Genomic DNA, 24,662 nt, shown 5'->3' with positions numbered 1-24,662 from the left:
GTAGCTTGCCATGTGATTTTCTGGAATGCCACCTTCCACCCCCACCCGAGTCACTCGCCCAGAGCACACTCTTGCTGGTGAAGGGTAAGGATAGATCAGGTCCACTCCACTGTGCAAAAGTTAAAATATGCTGACAGTCTGAGTAAACAAGCAGAGAAAGAATCTCAAAAATTTGGTCGGTTGCTACCTGAAGTGCAGAACTGCTATGTATTTATAAGTAGGCTATAAGGATCTACTGAATACATCATTTATTATTGATACTCTTTCCCTTGAGTAATATTTATTAAGCTAGATCACTCTAAATCATTCTTCCATATTTATTCTATATATCTTAACTGCTAGAATGTTTTATTAATGTAGAGCAAAATGAGAAGTCATAAATGTCAATATGAACCTGTAAGTTATATGAATTAAAAAAGAATAAATCAGCACAGCTTCACGTAATACCCATGTATTTATTTGGAGCCCATTTTATTTCTACCAACCCTACATGACAGGCTCCCTAAACCAATATAGGTAAATCTTCTGCTTGAAAATAGGTCCAGTGTGCTACTGGCTACTGCGTCCAGACTGCTGGTTTCTCACAGATCTTCCACAGTGAAAGAATGAATGCTAAGTCTTTTTTAAAAAGATTTTTATTAAAGAATATTCAGTAAACTGTATTAGACAGACTTATCTAATCTCATTACTGAGTTAAAGTGCCATCAGTCAAGCCAAACACACACTGAAAAGCATATTCTTTGCTCTAATCTGGGTGAGGTCTTGTGAACTTTGCATGCACACAATTCATGACATGCAAAGCCCTATCAAGACCATAATACATCTGTCAACTACGTTTTTAATGAAACCCAAGGTGTCTGCATATCAAGAAACAGCAAGTTCAGCACATGAAAAGAAAAATACAGCTTGCACAACCAAGCGTATATATTCATTGAATAGCAGCGACATCACTAAAAAAAGTTGACTTTGTGCTTCACAGCTAAACTGTATATGGCTCAACGGTTTTGTTCACTGAACCACGGGGCTGACAACAAGTCTTTGAACAGCACTCAGAGGCTTAAACGATTACAGTGTAAGATATCAGTAAAACTGTTTATTCCATTTTTCATTGTGATGGCTCAAAAAAGACAACAATCCTATTATTATTAGGACCTATTTTCAAAACCTTTTTACAGAAGTGTTTCACCATCAGCACCCTGCATTGTCCAGCCCGACTACAAGTAGTGGAACATGACGAATATTCATATATATTGCAAAACACAATTTTGTTTAATTTTTATTTGTAGAACATGAGTTTCCAAGCAGATTTAACCAGAAATTATATTCACGCCCTCAAACTCTATTTCAGACTTTTTTTGAATGCCTGTGCCTATTAAATATTGTCCTTTATTTCAAAACAGAGTTCCAGCTTAAACCACTCCCTTATTTAATACTTACTGAGCAAAGCAATCTGTATTCCCACAGCATTTAAAGTGAGAATTACACTGTTGCAAATAGGCATTGCATAGTTATCTGCACTCTTTTTTGCAGATGCCCCCTGGCACTTATTTCAATAAGCCAACCATCACTTCACTGATATCCCACAACTTTCTTGCAACCAAGTCATCCATGGCTTTGGGCAGGAGTTCTTCCTCCTTGCAGTCCCCAAAGTATTTTCCTGACACACCTTCGACATCAGGAGAAGAGGCCAAATAAATAGAAGTCTGGGCTCCTTCCAGAGGTGTTTTGAAGAAAGCCCATGACACCAAGTTGAATAGGGGTTTTGCCAGCAAAGGAATATTCACATATCTGCCTAGATTTGTTCTGACAATCCCAGGATGAAGTGAATTGACGGTGACTCCTGTCCCTTCTAACCGACGGGCTAGCTCCCTTGCAAATAATATGTTAGCCAGTTTACTCCGACTGTAACAAAAGCTTTTATTGTAACTTATTTCACTGTTCAAGTCTTCAAAGTTGATCTCTCCATATTTGTAAAGCTTTGAGGATACTACAACAATCCTGCTCGGAGCAGAATTTTTGAGGAGGCCCAGAAGAAGGTTGGTGAGCAAGAAGTGACCCAAGTGGTTTACACCGAATTGCATCTCAAAACCATCCTCTGTCTTCATATATGGACACTGGAATATCCCTGCATTATTTATCAGAACATCCAGCCTTGGCTCTTCCTTTAAACAGGAAAGAAAAAAAACATTCAGTTTTAGAACTGTCATGCAAAACATACTATTATGCTTAATATTTCTCATTGGTCATTGTTAGAAAGAAAGAATTTCATTCCTAGTTTTCTGAATTGAAACTTCCTGGTATTCTCTTAAAGCACTGCTGAAAAAACCCCGTAAGTTGAATTACCACTAAACTGAGTACTTGAGCCCAGTAGGATGCAGGTACACAAGAGTAGTAACTACTTTTAATGATGGCAGAGAACACAATCATCTGCTTCTCCAGGAACAGCTTTTTCTATAGCAATTCAGTGATAATTTACCTCTGTGATGTGTTTTGTTCTCCTTTAAAAAATAACCTATTTATTGCACTACAAAAGCACACACATTAATTTATGGCAAACCTCAGCCATAGGCAAGGGGTCTACTGTGCCAAAGACATGCAAACATGGAAAAAAAAGCGTTAGCCCAAAGAACTAACCTCAGGGTGAAGAGAAGCCATTACATTGTAGACCCATCGTCTCACTGGGGTGATGTCATGAAAAACTTTGAAAAACAATGTTCTCATGATTTTAAACACTGTCTTATTTTAAAATCACTCCATGTCATTGTGTTGCTGGTGAGAACTATGGAGCAGAACTCATTACAGAAAAGTAACATTCATGTTTCATACAATTTGAGTCTAAGAGGTCTACTCAAGAACTAAGGTGCATCCATGGGACTGTGGCTTGAAATATTTATGACATGCTCAGCACATGCTATTTGATAGATCACTATTCTGGTTCAGGATGGCAGAAAACAAAGACTCAAGGAGGTATGTTATACTCTACAGAATCAGGAAACACAAGTAATTAACAGAGAGGGTGGTATGGATAATTTAAATATATGTATAATACATCATGCTCTTCATGCTCCAACATCCACTCAAAAATTAAGAGCTCTCCAATTTACTCAAAACAGTAACTTTTTCAAAAAATACAGATTAAAGTAAGCTGCCTAAATAAGCTCTGAATTCAACACTTTCACCCACCTCTGACAAAAGACTGTGAAAGTATCACAGGAAATTTATGCTTGCATGAATCAGAAGCAGATGTATTCACTTTATAGAAAGAGCAGCATGAGTTTTCTTTGCCACTATTTCTTTAAACCCAATGCAGGGACTGGAAGGCAAGCTGAGATCACTTTGGGTCATTCTGATGATAAAAATAGAGAACCTCAAAATGCATTTTATACCATTTGCCTTTTATTTGACTGCCATTAGCAGCAATGATACAAAGAGAGCAAACCCCAAATCTGCACCTGGTCTTCAGTAAATGATGCTGGCATCCGATCACACAAAACATCAAGTACTTCAACCTCAGACTGATTTCCATGGGACTTGAGGTTGCTCAGTGTTTCATATAATTGGGTCCCTGAGGCATGATCCAAAGAGCATCAAACTCACTTCTCCTCTTCACCCAAAGGGACATAATGGTTACTATCGCTAAACCAGGACAGGACTGGAGTCCAGGTCTGGAGCCCTCAGCACAGGAAAGACATGGACCCATTGGAGCGGGTCCAGAGGAGGGCCACAAAAATGATCAGAGGGATGGAACACCTCTGCTATGAGGACAGGCTGAGAGAGTTGGGGTTGTTCAGCCTGTTGAAGGGAAGGCTCTGGGGAGACCTTATTGCAGCCTTTCAATACTTAAAGGGGGCTTTATATATATATGTATATACTATATATATATTATAACAAAGATGGGGACAAACTTTTTAGGAGGGCCTGTTGCAATAGGACAAGGGGTAATGGTTTTAAACTAAAGGAAGGTAGATTTAGACTAGATATAAGGAAGACGTTTTTTACGATGAGTGTGATGAAACACTGGAATGGGTTGCCCAGAGAGGTGGTACATGCCCCATCCCTGGAAACATTCAAGGTCAGGTTGGACGGGGCTCTGAGCAACCTGATCTAGTTGAAGATGTCGCTGCTCATTGCAGGGGAGTTGGACTAGATGACCTGTAAAGGTCTCTTCCAACCCAAACTATTCTATGATTCTAAGTACTGACTGTAGATCTGCTCACTGAAGTGATACTTCTTTCTTCTTTAGAGAAAAACATTGCTTTAGAAACTTTCTGTAGCATCTGACTGGAGGATTTATTTTGCAAGACTTAACACTTCAAGAAGCAAGACCTCCAAGTGTGCTATTTTCTCAGACTCCTACATTTAATAATCTAGAATAACGTGATCAATGCCAAGCAGGCAGCTACTATGACCAAGGGCAACAGAGTGCACAAAACATTGCTTCGATGGGCAATGCTATTCCTTGTAGCTTCCGAGCTCAGTTCCATTTTCTTCATTTTTCCATGGAACACTCCAACATCTCAAAGTTTTTTACTTTTGCAGCGAGACTGAGGAGTGAAAGATGTAATCACTTGCAGTTGTGCAGAGGAAAGCTCCTACAAATTTAGGCAGTGGGAGTGCATTGTTTCCCCATCCTGCCAATATTTAAGTCTTCAACTCAAACAAAAAAACCACAAAAACCCCCAAACAAACCAACCCCCCAAAAACCTGAATTAACAGCTCCAAAAAGGAGTCACAGGTTAGAGAAGATAAATAACAGGAACTTGGGTGGAACAGCTCTTGAAAGTATTTCTTGAACTCGCATCCCTTGCCATTCAGCTGCCTTTGGAATTATTTTGAAAATGAAAGGTAGAACACAGGTGCCAGCAGCACTCTGGAGATATACACACTCTCTTTTTCTTCACCCATTTCTCACTTAAAGTCACTTGTACTGGCTTTACCAATAAAGAGATGCTAACAAATTCACATTTTTGGGTATTTTGTACTATAAAAGATATAACTCTTGGAAGTTAGACAGTATGTTACTTTTTTTGTGTTTATTATCCACGTTTTATATCCTTTCATATATGCATATTTTTCTAGAACACTGAAGCCAAATTAGACCTTATCACTGGATTCACATGCATGAAAGTATAAAATTACAAAGAGCCCCACTAGGGAACTTAAAACTTGACTTTTTCCAGACATTTAAGTTTTAGAAAAGCTATTTGACAATTAATGCAATAAAGTCCCTCTCTGTTTTCTTCCCTCTCACAACAGCACCTGAGCATCTTTCAAGTACTTAACAAGCACTTCTCTGGGCAGCAGCAGAACTTATTAAGCCTGGCTTCCCGTGACTTTGTCTCATAGCTTGAGTAGCTAGATGTGGTGAGATAAAAGTCCCAAAGCACACTTTTCCTGGGAATGGAGTAACACCTCCAGCGGTGCCTCCCTCTGCTCTCTGGTGTCTAACACTGCTGAACTCACCTAGTGGGGCTTCTGTCAGGCAAATTAACTGGATGTTCCTGTTTTCCTTAAACTCGTGTGTTCAAAAAATCTGCAGAAACTTTATATATTCAAAAATGCTTATCTGCTAAACTCAGCTAGCACTGGCCAAGAGATTTCAAATGGTGGGGGACGGGACTGTCTGAGGAGGTTGCAGAAGGATGGCTGGAGCTGTGAGCAGTGCACTCGTGAACTTTTATTTCTTTGGAGAGAAAGCTGAGCTGTGACATCAATTTAAAGCAACAAAGCCAGGTCAAGGTAGAGTTGATTAAGAGAGAAAGGAAGATAAATAATTTACCTCATACATAAACAAGGGCTTCTAGACCAGAAGAGCTTCTAGACCAGATGAGCTTCTAGACCAGTTTGGACTAGAATAGACCAAACTAGTACGAACTTTATGCTTCCAGGTGCTAATTCACGGCCCATTTGCTTATCCCCTCCTTCCAGACCCTGCGGTGAACTCGGCAACATGCCGTACCCCCACACCGGACTGCCAGCAGGAGGAACAAGCCCTGTAAACACGGAGCCCCCAGGACGCCCCCACCGCCGCCATGTTAGCACCCGGCTCACGCACCCCGCGTCCTCTCACAGGGAGCCCGCGGCCTCCGCGGCAGGCTACTGCTGCCCCGTATCTGCCGGTACCCGCTGCGGGAGCCGGCAGGCCCGACGGGCCGAGCCCCGCGCCCCGCAGCCCTCCCGGCCGTACCTGGAGGACGCGGTGGCAGAAGGCGCGGACGGAGCGCAGCGAGGCCAGGTCCAGCTCGCGGACCACCAGCTCGCCGCCGCCCTCGGCCTCCGCCCGCTCGCCCAGCTCGGCCCGGATCTCGCGGGCCGCCCGCTCGGCCCGCGCCCGGTCGCGGCAGCCCATGATGACGCGGGCCCGCATCCGCAGCAGCTCGGCCGCCGCCGCCCGGCCCAGCCCGCTGTTGGCCCCCGTGATGATCACCGTCTTGCCCCGCATGGAGGCCCCGGCCCCGGCCGCGGCCCGGGCCGCGCCCCGCAGCCAGCGCCAGGCGGCCAGGAGGAGCCCCCCGCCGAGCGCCAACACCGTCGCCGCCGCGGCCATGCCGGCGGGCCGAGCGGCGCTCCGCCCGAAGTGGCCGCCCCCGCCTCGCCGCTCGGCGGCCGCCCGCGCCGGGGGTGCGTTAGGATTGGCCGGGCGCGCCGCTGGGCATTGTGGGGATTGTAGTCCTCCGCCGCGCGGAGGCGGCGCGGCCCGGCGCCAGAGGGGCCCGGGAGGCCGTTGCCGGAAGGTGCCCAGCGGGCGCACGGTCTACTGGTCGACCATATGTAAAATTATACATGTTCCTTTCCCGGGCTAAGTAAAGGTGGCCCGTCCACCTCAGTAAAGACCGATAATCTACGCCTTTTGGGAGGATAGATGACGCCTCACGGCTCCGAGCCCATGACATCCCTGCCTACCATCGGTACCCCAACACAAGCAGCTGTTGTCACCCTCGGCAGCTTTTGTCACCATTGGCACTCCTGGGGGCGTCCGGCTCCAGCCTTAGATGGATAGATAGAAAGAATGACTTTATGAACAAGTCATTAAATGATACCGTTACAATTCAATAATACATTAAGATCTTAAAATAGTCCGTGCTTGACTAGCAAATACATGTACAACGTCCACCAAAGAAAACAGCGCCCAATTCGATCAATGATGAGCGACATTTTCCTGTCGGGAAGTGGAGAGTCCCAATTCTGCTAGAAACTCGTAATTTTCTTGATACCGTTTTCCCCATGCACCTAAAGGAAATCCTAGAAATTTGATAGTGTTGGTATTCGTCAGTTCTTGAATCTGATCTTTTAGATGTTGATATTTCTTAACTTTCTCTGCCGCTGCATCAGCCAACAATGTTAATTTACTCTCATACCTCACTGTGATGTCAACTACTAGGGCCTGAGCTGCTTTAACAATACTAAGTCCAGCTTATATAATTCATTTTGTTCATCTTTCAACAGCGGTTCCTGGAATACAATCCATTCTTTCTTTTTGGCCTAATCTGCCAATAATTCACATAGTTGATTAGGTCTTTTGATCCTAGCGTCCTGTACTGCTGGACAATATCCAATAATATGCAAACAGGTCTCATTCTCTGCCTGACAATGTCAGTGCGATTTAATTTGAGTCTCTTGGCTTGCCCTTGCTAAAAATTCTCTTGTGGGGTAGACATTAGCTCTATGCTGTAACGCTGTGATGAGCTTTCTGTGGGGAATGCCTCTATAAAATTCCAGCCAGTTGTTACTGATTTTATCCTTCTCAAAGTTGGAAATTCCACGGCCCTAGGACACCAGCTTGGTCCAGTTCACAGATTCCTGTCTTTGACAGTTACAGGGTCTCGGAAAGGTGACTTTTGGAGTGGGCATCTCCCATTCTGAGACTGGTTCCTCACCGCCTAGTTCCTCTGACATCACTGTAACCGCTTTTGGGTCCCATATGGATGGAATTTTGTCCTTATCTCCTCCTGCTGCAGTCCACAATCTTTCAAATTCTTCCTCGATACCTTCTTGCCAAACCAATGCTCTTATTATCTCACCCGAAGACTGCGCAATTCTGTGTAGTCTTCGAGCTTGTACACTGGGAAATGTCCACCAACAACTTGGTGGCCTTCCCGGCCCCAGCATGGTCCTGAGGGCAACCCAAAGCAAACTGCGGGTCATGGTCAGAGTTACTTCTGCAAGGATGCTGCTTCCTTCCCTGGCTCAAAAATAAAACGTGGTAGGATGTGCCAGCAGTCGCATGTCCTTCCATTTGTCCAAAGGTCCTTTCGCTGATAGCAATGTCCCCGCTAGTAAATCAGATGTACCTGGGGCTGCTGTTTGGTGCTGAAGCGAACTGGCACAGAATAGCCTCCTAAACTGCGACACGTCCAAGCTGGTTCTTGGTTTTCGTCCTATGCTGACCCCTGAAATGCAGATGGGTTCGTCTGGGAGAGAGCTAGCTGGCCTGGGCCAAAATCAAACCATGGACAAACCATAAACAATTTTAGAATTAGAAGACAGTGATAACAATTTAACAACATAGAGTTGGTTGAGTTCTAGGGCCTGGGAGCATTTCCCAGTGGTGTTTAGTTTGCTAGTAGAGATTTTACCAAAATCTTTTATTAATATTTATCAGTCTCACAGAGAAGAATCCATCACAGGGAAAACAGACATTAAGGGCACCTATAATATTTCATTACCAGTCTTTGAGTCTCATGGCAGATCAAAGGCTTCTGCAAAAGCCATGTTCAATTCTGCCTGCCTTGGGTCTTCAGCTTGAGACTCAGAGGCTGGATCAGTAGATGCAACCGTGCCAGGGAAGGCTCCCAGCACAGGAATGCAACACCTCTGCTGTTATACTGCAACAGCAGCCTGTGGCAGAGTTTTGGCCCAGGGACGGGGGCTGGTTAGTGCTCTCCCACAGCTTGTGAGTTCCCACTAGGCAGTTTGGAAGCAGCCATGGTGTTCTGGAAAGTTAGCATGCACATGGACCTTTCCATGCCAGCTGGCCTTTGTACCGATGAAATGTTCTGGGAAAGTTTAGGGTATTAGTATAAGTGGAGCAAGAGAGTATGTCAGAATGGCATTCTGCGCCCTACCGTCATGGTATCTTCAAGAACAGATTTCTTTCTTAGGTATTTCAGCAGGTTCTGTGGCTCTGGATCAAGTTGGATTGTGTGCTTGAGCGTAGCATAGTTGTTAGTACATGGCCAAGCATGTCTTGATAACCTGCCTGCATGTTGCATGCAGAAGTGATGGGGGGGGGGAGTTGGGGAGTGTTACAGAAGTCATTATGGTGGTGGTTGCTCTCATAGCTACTCTGGAGTCTAAACATACCAGTGAGCTGACAGTCAGACCTGCTGAACACTTGCTTCTAGGACCAACTTCAGCTGAGTAATATTAGCTCAGAGGTAGCGTGTTTGAGGTAACCAAATTTAGTGGACTTCAGGACCGAGGGGGTCTGTGTCATCCCAGTCTGGTAGAAGGGAGGCTGCTTGCAGAACGTATGTGTACATCCACTCACCCATCTCACAAGCACACTCACATTCACTGGTCTCTTAAATATTAGCATGCACCCTAAGTCCATCCAATATCTATACCCAGAGACCCAGGCACCAGCTCTGACGCTGGGTTTTCACAGATGCTGGTCTGTTCCTGTTGTCCAGTTTGATGGGTGCTAGTGGTTCACATATGCACATAATGTGGGTCCCTCAAATAGCTGGTTTGTCCAGTAGCTGACACCCAGACTGGACCTCTTCAGTTGTTGGCACCCAGACACTTGGGTCCCTTAGACCTGCCAACTTAGGTTTGAATCCTTAACCCCAAACCTGTTTTCAGCCATTATCTTAATGTCATGTGTCCAGATCCCGCCTTTACTAACCATAGACCTTGACAAACCCACCCAAAGCAAAATGAACCCATTCAGGGCGTCAGGAGTGGCCACTGAGGTTCACTCACTCAAAATCCTTTTCATCCTAGCCCCGGGAGAGTTGCTAGTAGAAATGTACAGAAAGACAATTAAAAGGTAACTGAATTTTGATCAAGAGCAAAGTAAGTTAATAAAAGGTGTTTGACAAAAAAAAAAAAAAAGGGCAGTAATAGAGTTCAGTGCAGATTTAGTAATAAGAAAGGAACAACATGGAGCAACGTGGATTAAGGATCAGGACTAGGGGCCAGCATGCACGTGGGTAGAGTCCAGGGAGACAACAGTCTGTGGGGGAGACCAGAAACAAGCTTGGCTGATAATGAGCATGTCTGTCTTGAGTCAAGACCTAGCACGTTTGGGGAAATGAGTAAGAAACCCAAGAGGAAACCCATGAACCTTTCGTCAGGTTTCTTGTGGTTGGTCTGGACGTGATAACCATTTGCAATAGTAACTTCCCTTTAACTGTCACATGTTGATGCTACCCACAGTCTATTCACATTGCTGCAGTCTGTTCTGAGGCTGACTTCAGCTCATGTTATAGCTGAAGAAATGTATCAGATTTTTCTGGAAGTATCTTTACCATCTCTCCTCTGACTATCACACTTCTCAGGCAGTTTAAGGGCTGTATAGGTACCACATCTAAACACATTGGATTCACTGAGAGACGTCTTCTGTCTTTGTCTTCACGACAGAAAACTCTTTCTCTCTTTATTCTTGGCTCTTCACTCCATTGTGAGACTCATGGCTACACCAAAGGGTATTTTAACCAGGCTACACCATTGAATCTACTTGTGACAGAGATGGCTTTTGGCATCCTTAACCTGATATAAGAGCCGCAACCAGTTTGAGGTGTTCTTCCATATGCTCTGCTCATAGTAAATCGTATCTTTGGGAGGTGTTGGAGCCATGCCCACCTCTGCTGCCTAATGACCTTGCAGCCAAGGATCATGAGAAAGGGACAGTTGTTGCCAATGAGATGCCAAAATAAGAGAACCAGGAAATGCTCTGTTAGAGGAACAGATTCATCCTGTAAGAAATCCTCCTGGTGGGACGTACAGAATCTGCTATTCAGCATCTGGCAATGGGGACTCTGGCAGTCATCTCTGATACACCTACTACTTCAGAAGACTGTGAATGTGTTGGAGAGGGCACTGACTCAAGGATCCTGCCTGGGTTCATCGGTGGTCAAACCAGCCTTCAGTGCGCAGGAGCTCACGGGTGATAGTGATCGGAAGCTGCTCATCTAGGCAGGGATGACATATGCATTCAGATGTTGTTGGTCCCAGATACTACTGAGCAGGGTAACTGACAGTTATTTTTTGTCCTAAGACATTGACCTGCTTCACTGCTTTCTCTGCCCATCAGTTGCACTTGAGAAGATGGGTGTGTTCTGTTTAGCAATACTGCATGCCAGTGCAGGTTACAGGATCTGGCAGAGTAGCCCAAGGAGGGGTACCTGAGGATCCTCCTCAGGATGTAGGAGCCCTCTGATTCCCGCGTCCTTAGAACAGATCACAGTCCAGGACCATAGGAGAACACATGTTGGAACACATGCAATGATGACCATCTCCAAATCTTCATCTGAAATACTTTGTTTCCTCCAGATGGTTGTTTCACTATGCATGACATGCTAGCCTGGAAACTGAAAGGATGTCTTGGTGGTGTGAAGAAACTGGGGAAAATGGGTTTATTATGTCTTGGTAGCTGGTGGGAGGTATCCAACACACTCTGAGGATATGTTCTCTAAAAAAATAAAATAAAAAATAGTCAAGTCACCTTCAAGATCTTATTTCCAGTATTTTTGTCCATGGGGATTGGTAGCAGTAGGAGACATTCCCATTTGTCTTACCTGGACTCTTCACTGTGATGTGGTGCACAAACCTGGAAGCTAAGGGAACAAGGACTGGCTTTGCCTGACAAAGTTCTGTTTCTGCACAGAATTTGATTTGTGTTATCATTAATCCTCTTCCAGGTTTTGGCTGGGATGAGTTTCTTTTTCATGGGTCTGTCTTCCAGTGTTATAAACAGGCTGATAGACAAGACAGTCCAGAACCATAGGACTCTTTCTCTATTTCCCCTATTGAAAAATGTTATATGTTGTTGTAACTGTGACTGGCTTAGGGTTAGGAGGTGCTAGGGCATAAATTCATGGTATCCTCATAAGCATGAGAAGCAAGGGGTTCTGTTTGTTTGTTTGTTTGTTTGTTTTGTTTTGTGGACTGGAATGCTATTAAGAGACAATTCTGGTCTATGTCTACAAAAATAGAAAACCCTTTCCCTCAGCTCCCAACCCATTTCTGAGAGTTTTCTTGAAAATTATTATTTTTGGTCCACTAGCCAAGCTGTGCCTTGGAGCAGAAGACAATAATTGTAATGGGCAGAGACTACTTGGCAAGCCGAGTCTCCCCAGACATCCATATTAGTCTGGAAGGCACTTCCATGAACGAATGAGGCTCCACTCACCCAACATGCTGCCAGTTGGATATGCAGAGAAGCAGCCGTCAAGCCTGGGACAGTTGCCTGACAATTAAAAGGCAGTGTATAATCTGAACAAACATCTAAGGGCATTTTGCTCAACTAACTTAGGAGAAGTGATTGTGGACCTTTACATCAACTTCTGGACTTTAATGTCAATTTGAATTCTACGACTAAGAGTGCAAACTCTGCTATGTAAATTTAATATGTGAACTCTTTATTTCTCTTCACACGTGCCTTAGTGCTGTCAGGAATGACACTGCAAGAGCGAGTCCTCTAGTACTATGTGTGTACAGATCAAAAAAGATGTAAGAACTGGAAGCTCCTAACTATATCCTGGCCAGTAGGTTTCATTTTTGCTGTAGGAGGATGGTTGATTGGAAATAAAGGTAAACAGAATAGACCAGATGATTCAGTTTCCAATTTATTCACTGATTTACATGCTTACCCTGTCAGGCATGAGACACTCCCCTTCAGAATCCCACAGGGACCAAGGATCCCATTAGCCTTTTCAGTATCGAGCCTGAATTGCTATGTTCAATGAGAGTCAAGTGCCAGCAATCTTTGCACAGCATATATCCTTCATGTTTTTCTGCATACAACATCTATAGCTCTAACAGCGCATGGATGAAGAATGGCTGATCGTGTTCTGCTTCAACAAGGCAGGACCAGTGTTCCTGAAATTTGCAGCCATGCTTCTGTGGTGAAGGTACACATGCAATTTATATTCCACAGCTAAGGAATATTTTTGGATTCCTTGCTGATTCTGAGCTTTCACATAAAAACATCTGCTAATAACATTTTTTATAATCTCCATTTGGCGAGGTAGCTCTATCCCATCCTGGCAGACAATGACCAGGCTTCAGTTATTCATGTCTTCCTCACCTCCTGGCTAGGCTGGGAAATGTGATACGTTTTGGGCACAAAGCCTTTAGCACTTATGAAATTCCAAGTACACCAGAACTCTGCAGTTCATCCCATCAACAACACATGCTGGTGTGAACACATAAAAGCCTTTCTAATGGTCGCTATTCGAGTTTCATGCAGGATCAAGGCTTTTGCCTTTGTTTTCAAAGAACTTTGTGGCTTGGACCAAGAACATTTAAAAGATTGCCTATGCTTCTGGGAGGGAAACCACAATTAATGCAATGAAGCTTTCTGCAATAACAGGACAGTTCATCCAGACAGAAGAGACCAAACTTTCTCAGAGGCTAACGTGAGATTCTGGAGTGAATTCCCCCAGGAACCACAGATCATCACAAGCCTTCACCAACTTCTGCTCCCACTGCAAAGCACATTCTTTTGGTTTTGTCTCTTCTGGTATAAATACATAGCATCAATAAAAATAAAACAGGACACTTGTTCCACTAGGGAGAGAAAGAGAACAAACACCACCTGACAGATGTTAGTTGCGTCATTTGGAAGGCACTCAGATACAGGGATGACACTGAGATACAGGAACTCAGCATGAAAGAGGTAGAATAGACCTTCGGTGTAACTTTACATGAATTCATGCTGCAATAGGCACCTGTCCCCTGGAAACTCACGTGAGGTTGCCAAACTGAGTTCACGCAGATCACAGAACAGCTGTAAATCCTAAGTGAAGCTAGTCAAGAAACAAGGAGTTCCATTAACAGCATTATTTAGGGTAGATTCTCTGCTGTTACAAAGGTATGCTCTAAAGCTTCAGTCTTTGCCTCTGTCAAGATACTCACAGCATCTCTGGCTTCTGCCCAGCTCTACGAGATCTGTTGGGACTTAAGTGTCTTTGAGACTTCTAGCTCTCTCTCAAATTTGGCTGAAAGTGGTCACTTCTGGTTCTAAATATCCAAAGGAGGCAAGAGACACTGATTACACAAACTCTGCATAGGAAATTATGCTAAAACCTCTACACAGAAAAATGACAATGTTGTGTAAAGCCAGCTTTATTAGAATAGGAAAATAACATAGAAAAATAAAAGGTTCCTGTAAACACAAGATCAAATAAGCTAACATTCACTGGAAGCTGAAACCTTGTGATAACAAACCTACTGAACACATATTTAACAAGCAAACCACCAACAGGTAAACACTTACATGTAAACTGTGCTTTCGGTAATTTCAGACATAACTGTCAAGGACTAGCATTGCAACATGATTTTTGTTATAAATAACCCGTCAACAGTTTTTAGAGAAAATATAACTGTTATCTCTGTCTCTCAAAATATGTCTCAAGCTATAAAAACAGTACAAGTCTTTTTGCTAATATAAAAAACACAGTGTTAGATCCAGATGGGTAAAAAACCTAAACTGCTTAAGAATGCTATTAAAATAACTCTATTAAAAACTTAGCTATATTAAAAATATTTCCTTTAAAGGCTGTTCTAGCCAGAAGTTAAATCTTTAAACATAGTGCTTACAATATACAAATGTAGAGGTTTTCAGACATAACTATTGGTATATTAGAGGCTGGCTGAGTTAAGAACCTTATCATTAATGGTGCCATCCAGTCATGCAGATTTGTGGTATTTCTGAGCAATGCCATAGGGAACATGTGCAGCTATGGTTCCTAATTTCTGTGCTCCTTCGATGTGAAACATCTGGTCATCAAAGAAAATGTGAGGACGGATTTTCACCAGGACCGGTCCTTTAGGAGCTCCTGCTAGAAAAAGTGCCTCATCAATCTCCAGACCCCAGCTACGAAGAGTCTTCAGCACTCTGGCTCCAGAGCTCGCCGCACTTCTGGCTGTGACCAGGTAGGTCCTTATGGGACAATTTAATCGTTCGTTTTTTGCATAGAACTTCTTCTGGAGTCTCCCTAGGTCTTCCAGAAAACCTTTCAAAGGACCCTGAGTACAAAATACCAGAAGCATTTTTAGTATTTGTCCATAGATCCCAAAATCACTCTTTTGTTTTATTCCAGAATGCCAGTTACATACAGGATTCCTTCCCTAATGCTATGCTACTCAGCAAATTCTCTATGTAATGTGTCCAAATGGGGCTGCACCCTCACTAGGAATTCACAAATTGGAAAAAAGTTAAAACTATAATCCTACATGGTATGATCAGCAGGAAACTGATTCTCACCAAGGCTTACAAGATCTCTTACAATATGAAGTTGTAACAGTAGTTTTTAACTTTAATAAAATGTTCTTTAAAACCACTTAACTCTTTTTACTATGGACCATGAGGTGCAATTTTTTTTTCTGTGCAAAAACCAGTAAGAGACCTAATTACATAGACATCACTGAACTCTTTCCAGATTAATGACAATATTAGAATTACACTCTGATTAAAAGAAGCAAATGATAGTTTGGGTCAAATTGCAATATATTGCACTGTCCAGTACTTTCATAAATCAAGCTTTTATTCTGAATTTATACCATTTTTAACAATAGCAGAATTGGTCTTTCAGTTTAAGCTAATGTTAAAATATTTGTGTTTTTTTAGACAAATGGCATAGTTCTGCTTGGGAATAAGCACAGGTATTACCCTGTTTCAATAACCAGAATATTGCAGTGTTTGAAATTAACATGACCTACACAATCTGATAAAACAATAATCATGGAAATCAGTAGTAGCCTTTCCTTTTTCTAATGATACAATTAAAATAGAACTGTAAGTCACTGTCTTATATATGCAGTTCTCTCAGTTAAGTGGGAGATCTGGTGAAAGGACTGCAGTGGTGGGCTCTTTTATGTCAAACATGCATTTTAAAGATTATCCTTGGAAAAGGAAATAAATAGGGCAATCAGCTTCCACAAAGAAGAAAACATACACACTGGGGAACCTGGAGAAATACAGCAGCAGTGAAAATTAACAGATGTTTTGAAAACTCACTGATTCAAAGAAGTACAAACCTGTGCAAGAGGCTTATTTTCATTCAGCTGTTCATGTTCAAAAAATCTATCTAATCCTTGCTCTTTGACAATCTGTTCTGATTCATCAGAAAAGAGAACTGCATCCCCATCGAATGCCACCCTCAACTGTGTATCTGAGTAAGCAACATCTTTGTTGGCAGTGAACATCGTAGCTGATGCGATGCCTGAAAATGGATCAGAGAACCTCAGTTAGCATGTCCTGAAAAGTCATTCATTAAACTGTCAGCAGTTCGGTTCCAACAACTTATTTGTGGTGACCTTTATATATGGTGAGCAGAAATGACCGCTAAAGCTAATTAGAAATGGCTGTTCTTTAACACAAATTCATGGAAGCTGTCCCATTGACATAACTTCTTAGACATGCTTCCTTCTACTCCCATATAAGAATATACAAAACCAGTCCCCAAGGTGTGCTGCAAATGAGACAAAGCAGGAAATTTCAAGGAGACTGTTGAGTCAAACTATTTGCTTTTTTTAACAAAACACAGAAGTTGTTTTTTCTAAGTCATATCAAAGAGATTACTGTATTCAAACAGAAGCTGAATAGAGGTGCGTAGGTGTGTACGGGAGTTCATTTCTTGTAGCATGGGAGAAGACAGAAAGGTGTGACAAAGGTAGAGCATGATTAAGTTATCATTATCAGCAGGCTGAAGGGTCAGAGAGGAACAATACAGAGGAATAACCTGATTTTATTTGATTAAAAATAAGCAATAAGTTTGCACCATACAAAGTTGTGACTTTCTGCATTTGATGAAGCAGCACTACTTTCTGTGAAAGATACGCAGAAAAAAGTGCCTCATCAATCTCCAGTGAGTACAATTCATTTTTTAACAAGCTCAACAGATAGATAACAAAAGAAAGTAAATTCAAACCTGCTTCTATAGCTTCTTGCACTTTTTCAGAGTCTGCTGAGAGGTACAAGTTCGTAAGGTACGCAGTCAGGTAACCAATAGGGCTTTTTCCTCCCGTCATACAGAAACGTTCAATTGTTAAGCCTAAAGTAAGAACAGCACAACAAGGTGTGACTCTGCCTGGACACTACAAACCTGTAAAAGGAACCCATAAAAAGGTACGCTAGCCTACAGCTGACAGTAAACTCAGAAAAATGTTCACTGTCATATCAACAAGTTAGACAACTTAAAGTGACTACAATGTTTGATCAGCCCTTCCTCCTTGAGAATTAAAAAAAAAATCCCTCTAAGACAGCAGAATAACTGCTATGAAGGTATATGTATAGGGCGTAAATACCAAACAACAAAAAAGTTTAAGGACTTCTCAGAAATTAAGGTTCACACCTGACGAGTTAAATCTAGAGCTTTGGACCAAATTCTGTTTAACACTATCTCACTTATGCTGACACCCAAAAATAAATATCATCGTCTGAGGAATGGGTGTCAGTATCAAAGAAGCTGCTTTTACCAAGGTCAGAACAGGAAAAATAAAATTAATTCATCTTATTATGTAACAGCAGGCAGTTCTACAAGGTAGTATTTCTTTTACTTACCATAGTGATTGATGCTGTTTATGAGTCTCACTCCCACTTGGGCATGGTTATTAGTCATCAGAACAATATCAAATCGTTCTTCATCATCAGGGTACAGCTCAAGAAGCCGGGCATTGACATGCTCCAGCGCCTGCAGGTTAAAAATGTGGAACTCAATAGACAAGTGGAATGTGTCTCAGTTCTTAATCACTGTGGATTTAGTGACAGGACTGTCTTGAAGGGGAATGTGAAATACCTTGTCCTGGTTTCAGCTGGGGTTAAACCATGACATACCTGATAGTTTAACTTGCTGAATTTCTTTTATTCCTTTCTGCTCTGCTGCTCCCAGCAACCATTTGTCTGGGTTCATTTGAAGGGAAGCAAGTAAGTTTCTTTTGCTGAGTTACAGAATTTAACTTTATCATGGAAATCCTTTTTCTTGGGACACCATGATCATCCAGAAGAAATCAATGCATTGCTGAACATTATCACAATCCCTATTAATCTTTTTTCTTTTTTCCTTGTCCACTTGAAACTTGGACTTGGACTTTCATGTCCACTTGAAAGTTGTTCTTGTGAAATCAAGGAGAAGGTGTAAAGGAATTTATATGTGCAACTACTTGTTTTGCATGCACAAATGTGAATTTGGGCCACATCCTTATGCAAAGATTTACTGACACAGTTCAGGTGGTCAGGTGTCAAAGACTGTCCTTAAGTAATGAGTACAAAATCATACCCTGTCAAACATGATTACCTTGGTGATTTCTAATTGCAGTACTGAACGAGACAGATTTTGATTCATTTGAGATCTCTTTGAAGATAATGGGCCAACATGTTATATCCACAGTTTGGCATTCTTATTTCCTTGACATTCTTATTTCATCTGCTCATCTCTCTCTGTATCCATCTGTTCTCTTGTCTTATTTAGAATCTTATCCCTTTGGAGTAAGGCTTGCTTTTTGCTGTAGGTTTATACACAGACCTCTGCTGGGATCTTGACCCTTGAATGGAATTCCTTGGGATTACGGCAATAAAGTCAACAATGAATCATCAAATGAATGCAAGATGGGGGACTTCAACTTACCAGATGTCTGCTGGAAATACAATACAGCAGAGAGGAAACAGCCTAGGAAGTTCCTGGAGTGTGTGGCAGATAACTTCCTGACACAGCTGGTGAGTGAGCCAACTAGGGAATGTGCCCCGCTGGACCTCTTGTTCACGAACAGAGAAGGACTTGTGAGCCATGTGATGCTTGGAGGCCATCTTGAGCAGAGTGATCACAAAATGATAGAGTTTTTGATACGTGGAGAAGCAGCGAGGGGGGGTCAGCAGAACTGCCACCTTAGACTTCCGGAGGGCAGACTTCGGCCTGTTTAGGAGACTGGGCGAGAGAGTCCCCTGGGAGGCAGCCCTAATGGGCAAAGGAGTCCAGGAAGGCTGGACATTCTTTAAGGAGGAAGTCCTAAAGGCACAAGTCCTTTAGGCACAGGCCTAAAGGCTGTCCCCAGGTGCCAAAAGACGAGCCGGCAGGGAAGAAGACTGGCCTGGCTGAATAGAGAGCTCTGGCTCGAACTCAGGAAAAAGAGGAGAGTCTACGACCTCTGGAAGAAGGGGCAGGCAACTCAGGAGGACTACAAAGGTGTAGAAAGGCTGTGCAGGGAGAAAATTAGAAGGGCCAAAGCTGAGCTAGAGCTCAATCTGGCTGCTGCTATAAAAGACAACAAAAAATACTTCTTCAAATACATTAGCAGCAAAAGGAGAGCTAAGGAGAATCTCCAGCCCCTAGTAGATGAGGGAGGGAACATAGTGACCAAGGATGAGGAAAAGGCTGAGGTACTTAATGCCTTTTTTGTCTCAGTCTTTAATAGCAGGGCCAATTGTTCTCTGGGTACCCAGCCCCCAGAGTTGGAAGTTAGGGACGGGGACCAGAATGGAGCCCCCATAATCCAGGGGGAAATGGTTAGTGACCTGCTGCACCACTTAGACACTCACAAGTCTATGGGGCCTGATGAGATCCACCTGAGAGTACTGAAGGAACTGGCAGAAGTGCTCACCAAGCCCCTTTCCATCATTTACCAGCAGTCCTGGCTAACTGAGGAGGTCCCAGCTGACTGGAGATTAGCAAATGTGACACCCATCTTCAAGAAGGGCCGGAAGGAGGACCCGGGGAACTACAGGCCTGTCAGCCTGACCTTGGTACCGGGGAAGCTGATGGAGCAGATCATCCTGAGTGCCATCACACGGCATGTAGAGGATAACCAAGGGATCAAGCCTAGCCAGCATGGGTTCAGGAAAGGCAGGTCCTGCTTGACCAACCTGATCTCCTTCTACGACAAGGTGACCTGCCTAGTGGATGAGGGAAAGGCTGTGGATGTTGTCTACCTGGACTTCAGTAAAGCCTTTGACACTGTTCCCACAGCATTCTCCTGGAGAAACTGGCTGCTCATGGCTTGCACAGGTGTACTCTTCGCTGGGTAAAGAACTGGCTGGATGGCCGGGCCCAAAGAGTGGTGGTGAATGGAGTTTACTCCACTTGGCGGCCAGTCACAAGTGGTGTTCCCCAGGGCTCTGTCTTGGGGCCAGTTCTGTTTAATATCTTTATCAATGATCTGGATGAAGGGCTCGACTGCACCCTCAGTAAGTTTGCAGATGACACCAAGTTGTGCGGGAGTGTTGATCTGCTTGAGGGAAGGAAGACTCTACAGAGGGACCCGGACAGGCTGGATTGATGGGCTGAGGTCAATTGTATGAGGTTCAACAAGGCCAAGTGCAAGGTCCTGCACTTGGGCCACAGCAACCCCATGCAATGCTACAGGCTTGGGGAAGAGTGGCTGGAAAGCTGCCTGGAGGAAAAGGACCTGGGGGTGTTGGTTGACAGCCGCCTGAATATGAGCCAGCAGTGTGCCCAGGTGGCCAAGAAAGCCAATGGCACCCTGGCTTGTATTAAAAATAGCGTGGCCAGCAAGACTAGGGAAGTGATCGTGCCCCTGTACTCAGCACTGGTGAGGCCGCACCTCGAATACTGTGTTCAGTTTTGGGCCCCTCACTACAAGATAGACATTGAGGTGCTGGAGCGTGTCCAGAGAAGGGCACAACTCTGATGAGGAGCGGCTGAGGGAACTGGGGTTGTTTAGCTTGGAGAAAAGGAGGCTGAGGGGAGACCTTATCGCTCTCTACAACTACCTGAAAGGAGGTTGTAGCGAGGTGGGGGTCGGTCTCTTCTCCCAGGTAACAAGTGATAGGACGAGAGGAAATGGCCTCAAGCTGCGCCAGGGGAGGTTTAGACTGGATATTAGGAAATTTTACTTCACTGAAAGGGTTATCAAGCATTGGAACAGGCTGCCCAGGGAAGTGGTTGAGTCGCCATCCCTGGAAGTATTTAAAAGACGTTTGGATGAGGTGCTTAGGGACATGGTGTAGTGGTGGTCTTGGTAGTGGTAGGTTTACGGTTGGACTCAATGATCTTAAAGGTCTTTTCCAACCTATACGATTCTGTGATTCTGTGATTCTATGGGTTGATTTTCATTAAGATGCTTTAAAAAGTCAGGCCAGTTGTTAAGAATTAAAACATAGATTTCATAATTAAATTCTGGGAATCTCACTTTAAAAAGCATGGCTATGTCATGTGGGGCCATGCTTAGGAAAACTCTAAGTCAGAGCCTGGTATAAGGCCTAGGAAAAAATCTTAGTATGTGGTCATAACCCCTTTGTACCTTTTTTCTTTTTGTACTCTCTGCTAATACTCTAGTGCACTAGCGATTTCTTAAAGTATTGGAGAATAAGGGGGAGTGAAGGTGGGGATGCCATTTTTTTGTCCCATGCCTGTACATTTTGCAGCCCAAGGAAATCCTGGCCTGTGAGTAAGATTCTTAAGTGCTACAAGCATGAGATATAATACTTTTAAGTTAGTGTCTTAAAGATTTCGGTAAAGGAATCCGAACAAAAATATATAATATTTTTTTCCTTCTTTGTCTCCAAGTAGAAAGTATCGCCCAACAAACCCGCAGTTCTCTAGCCTAATGATTCCTGTGACTAAGCAATTTATGAATCTCTTTAAAAATATAAAGAATTCAAATGCAAATAGCATACTGGAAGGGAACAGAGGTCAAGGTGCTTTTACCTGGGCATAGCTAACAGCTCTGATTTTCAAAGTGTGAGGAGTTAAACAGTCAAATCTTGCTTACATTCAAAGTGAATTTGACACTGAACTCTAATAAATCTCTTGAAAATTGACTGTGCTAGCAGGGCTGCTATGTCTAGCTGCTACAGACAGGAGAAGATGCAGCAAATTCACCAGTCAGCCTAGCCTTGCTGGTGTACAAAGTGAATTATTTTATGACAATGCTCTTATGTTAAAAACACCTTTACTATGCTTGTGCTATTAACACTATTAACAGCTGTTATATTTAGAACAGCATGGGTATTGACATAAATAATTTTTCTATTATGTATTTCCAAAAAGTGATCAGCAATGCTGAAAATGTTTTAATTTCTTGAGACTACAACTGAAGCAATGAAAATCTACTTTTAAAACCTGAAGGAAGTGTTCTGTCACAACTCTGCTGTCAGCAAGTACAACTGCTAAGTATGATTTAATAAATTTTCTAATATTGCTGTGGTGGAGCTTATCAAACCATTCTCCATGGACATAAAATGAACTCTGTAGAAAGCATTTTTTCAAGTCAGTCCCACCTAAAACCTGTGTTCCTCAAAACCATACATATTTTTAGGTTTTTTCATTTTTTTGTAATTTCACTTGCTTTCTGTGCTGGAGGCTGTTTACCTTGGCCATTTCTCTTATCTTGTGCAATGAAAGCAAAATATTCCATTTCACCTGTGCTTAAACCCTGACTCCCAGCTAAGGGTTCTATTTCTTTTGCTGGTCCTCGAGAACAATTTTCAGGGTGACAATGAAAGCAAGGAAAAATGAAAACTGACCAAAAAAGGAAAAAAAGGTTCAGTTCTGAATAAAGTACTTTGAATAATATTGAATTAACGCTGTCTTTAACCCTAGTGGTCCTATTATAAGTGAGACATAAAAATGGAATGAGGAACTAAGATGTTTTTTGGTTTTGGGGTTTTTTTTGGGGGGGAGGAGGTTGCAAGAAACTTAAAGCAATTTGGGGACCTATCTTAACTGAAAATGCTCTTAAAAGGAAAGGCGCTTCGTGCCCCCCGCGTCCAGCAGAAAATGCAGGTTGCTCCTCGCCCACACCTCAGCCGTGAAGCAGAGCCGGGGGATACAAACCGTGCCGCTGCGGGTAGAACTCCGTCCCCGGTGACGCGAGCAGGACGTGATCTCCCGCAGGCGTTTAGCATTAGTGCCGGCGGGAGGGGAGCGAGGGGAGGGAGGCAGGGGTGGCCGCCAGGCCGGGGCCTCGCAGCGAGAGGCGCAGAAGATGCCGGGCTCGCCGGCCGAGGCGAGCTCACCGCCGGCGAACGAGTCCCCAGCACGTTTCCCCGGGGCAGGATTATCTCCGCCCAAGGAGGCTTCGGGCTCCTCCTCTTCCCAAAATTTGGCCTCGCAGCATCCTCCGCGCCCCGCCGCACCCCCCCCCCCCGCCGGGCCAGCCCGCCCCGGCTCGCCCCGGCCCGGGCACCTTAACGAAGTAGAAAGCCGGCCCGGGTTTGAGGGTGACGTTCTCGTTCTCCTGCTGGTACTCCACGTACTTCTCCACCCCTTGCTCTTCGAAGATCCGCCGCTCCTCCACCAGGTCGAAGAGGGCTCGGGAGGAGACGGCCACCGTGATGGCGTGCTGGGGCTTGGGCTGCGGAGAGAGCGGAGGGTAGCGCCGGCCGGCAGCCGCCGGCCCTCGGCCCCCAGCCTCCGGACCCCCACCCCCACCCCCGGCCCGCCCGCCCGCCCTCACCGGCCGGGGTCTCTTGGAAACCAGGTTGTCGTAGAAAGCCTTGGCCGCCGCCCAGTCCTGCTCGGCCTCCTGCAGCCGCACCTCCGCGGCGTCGCTGGGCTGGGGCGCCTCCTGGCCGGAGCCGCTCATGGTGCCTGGCGCGGCGGGGGACGGGGCTGCGGTGCGGGCAGGCGGCCGGGGAGCGGGCGCGGCTGGAGCCGGCGCGGGCGACCGGGAAGCGGTGGCGGCGGCCGCCCCCCCGCCCCGCTCCGCCCCGCTCCGCTCGGGCAGAGGGAAGTCGCCCGGGCGCTGGCTTTCCCTTTCGCTCTGCCGCGCCCGGGGCCGCCTGGCCCGACCCGGCCCTCCCCCGGCACGGCACGGAGCGGAGCGGCCCTGCCCTCGCCTCCCCCGGCACGGCCGCGCCCGCGGCCGCGTCTCCGAGGGGCGCTGGCCGCCGCTGGGCCCGCAGCACCGGCCCCGTGGGGCCGCGGGGCCGCGGCCCCCCCGCGTCTCGCACCCCACGGGTGAGCAGGGCCGCAGCATCCCTCTCATCGCGCCGTTCGTGGGGTGAGCAGGAGCCGGAGCTGCAGCCCTTCCCCGCACCCCCAATGTAAGGGACACCGTGATGGTTCCCGTTCCAGCACCCGCCGTGACACCCACTGCTGCTCTTCCAGTAGTGGTGCACACAGCTACTTAATGTGAGGCAACAGCCTCCAGCGCTGATTTTATCTACAGCATTAGAGATCTATTATTTAGATGCAGTGGCTTAATTGATTTCACATTAACTTCAACAAATTTCCAGGAGATTGCTTACATAATATAGCAATAATGTTTCTAGCAATGGAAACGGGGTGGGTGTCAGTGACCTGGGGTCCTTTGTTCCACACCACAACCCTGAAAGTACCTTTTAGAAACAGTAATGTGGACAGTAGTGTTGAGGGCATATGCTGCATGTGCAGTAAACTCTTATTCTGGTATCTGTTTTGGGTGCTCCTGAAACCCAGAACCCCACACAGGGCTGTGGGCTACTTATTTAATACATACCTCTCTGAAATGCTGCCGCCTGCCTCTGAAGGCTTGCTTATCTGAACCACAGCAAAGTT

At 44.8% G+C, this 24,662-nt stretch overlaps 2 protein-coding genes across 2 annotated transcripts; both read right to left on the bottom strand.

The window, feature by feature from the left end:
- Positions 1-602: 602 nt before the first annotated feature.
- On the bottom strand, positions 603-6,587 carry RDH14 (retinol dehydrogenase 14). Its single transcript, XM_072858518.1, has 2 exons — positions 6,188-6,587; positions 603-2,162 (listed from the first exon to the last, which is right to left on the bottom strand). Exons 1-2 carry the CDS (start codon positions 6,545-6,547, stop codon positions 1,545-1,547), a joined length of 978 nt encoding a protein of 325 aa, XP_072714619.1. The 5' UTR covers positions 6,548-6,587; the 3' UTR covers positions 603-1,544.
- Positions 6,588-14,266: 7,679 nt separating this feature from the next.
- On the bottom strand, positions 14,267-23,937 carry NT5C1B (5'-nucleotidase, cytosolic IB). Its single transcript, XM_072858517.1, has 6 exons — positions 23,581-23,937; positions 23,311-23,478; positions 17,732-17,861; positions 17,100-17,222; positions 16,207-16,391; positions 14,267-15,195 (listed from the first exon to the last, which is right to left on the bottom strand). Exons 1-6 carry the CDS (start codon positions 23,707-23,709, stop codon positions 14,857-14,859), a joined length of 1,074 nt encoding a protein of 357 aa, XP_072714618.1. The 5' UTR covers positions 23,710-23,937; the 3' UTR covers positions 14,267-14,856.
- Positions 23,938-24,662: the final 725 nt, after the last annotated feature.

Source organism: Ciconia boyciana, chromosome 3 (genome assembly GCF_034638445.1).
Source record: "Ciconia boyciana chromosome 3, ASM3463844v1, whole genome shotgun sequence".
Lineage (NCBI taxonomy): Eukaryota > Metazoa > Chordata > Aves > Ciconiiformes > Ciconiidae > Ciconia > Ciconia boyciana.
The sequence above is the reverse complement of the archived record's forward strand: the minus strand, read 5'-3'. Positions and strand labels throughout refer to the sequence as shown.

What these genes read in the sequence shown, in the direction of transcription:
- RDH14 (XM_072858518.1), bottom strand. Translation starts at nt 6,547, where the DNA reads ATGGCCGCGGCGGCGACGGTGTTGGCGCTCGGCGGGGGGCTCCTCCTG. An exon ending in TCTGCCACCGCGTCCTCCAG is followed by an intron (nt 2,163 to 6,187) that starts GTACGGCCGGGA and finishes TCCTGTTTAAAG; the next exon opens with GAAGAGCCAAGGCTGGATGT.
- NT5C1B (XM_072858517.1), bottom strand. Translation starts at nt 23,709, where the DNA reads ATGAGCGGCTCCGGCCAGGAGGCGCCCCAGCCCAGCGACGCCGCGGAG. An exon ending in CGGCTTTCTACTTCGTTAAG is followed by an intron (nt 17,862 to 23,310) that starts GTGCCCGGGCCG and finishes TTTAACCTGCAG; the next exon opens with GCGCTGGAGCATGTCAATGC. An exon ending in AAAATAAGCCTCTTGCACAG is followed by an intron (nt 15,196 to 16,206) that starts GTTTGTACTTCT and finishes TTTTGTACTCAG; the next exon opens with GGTCCTTTGAAAGGTTTTCT.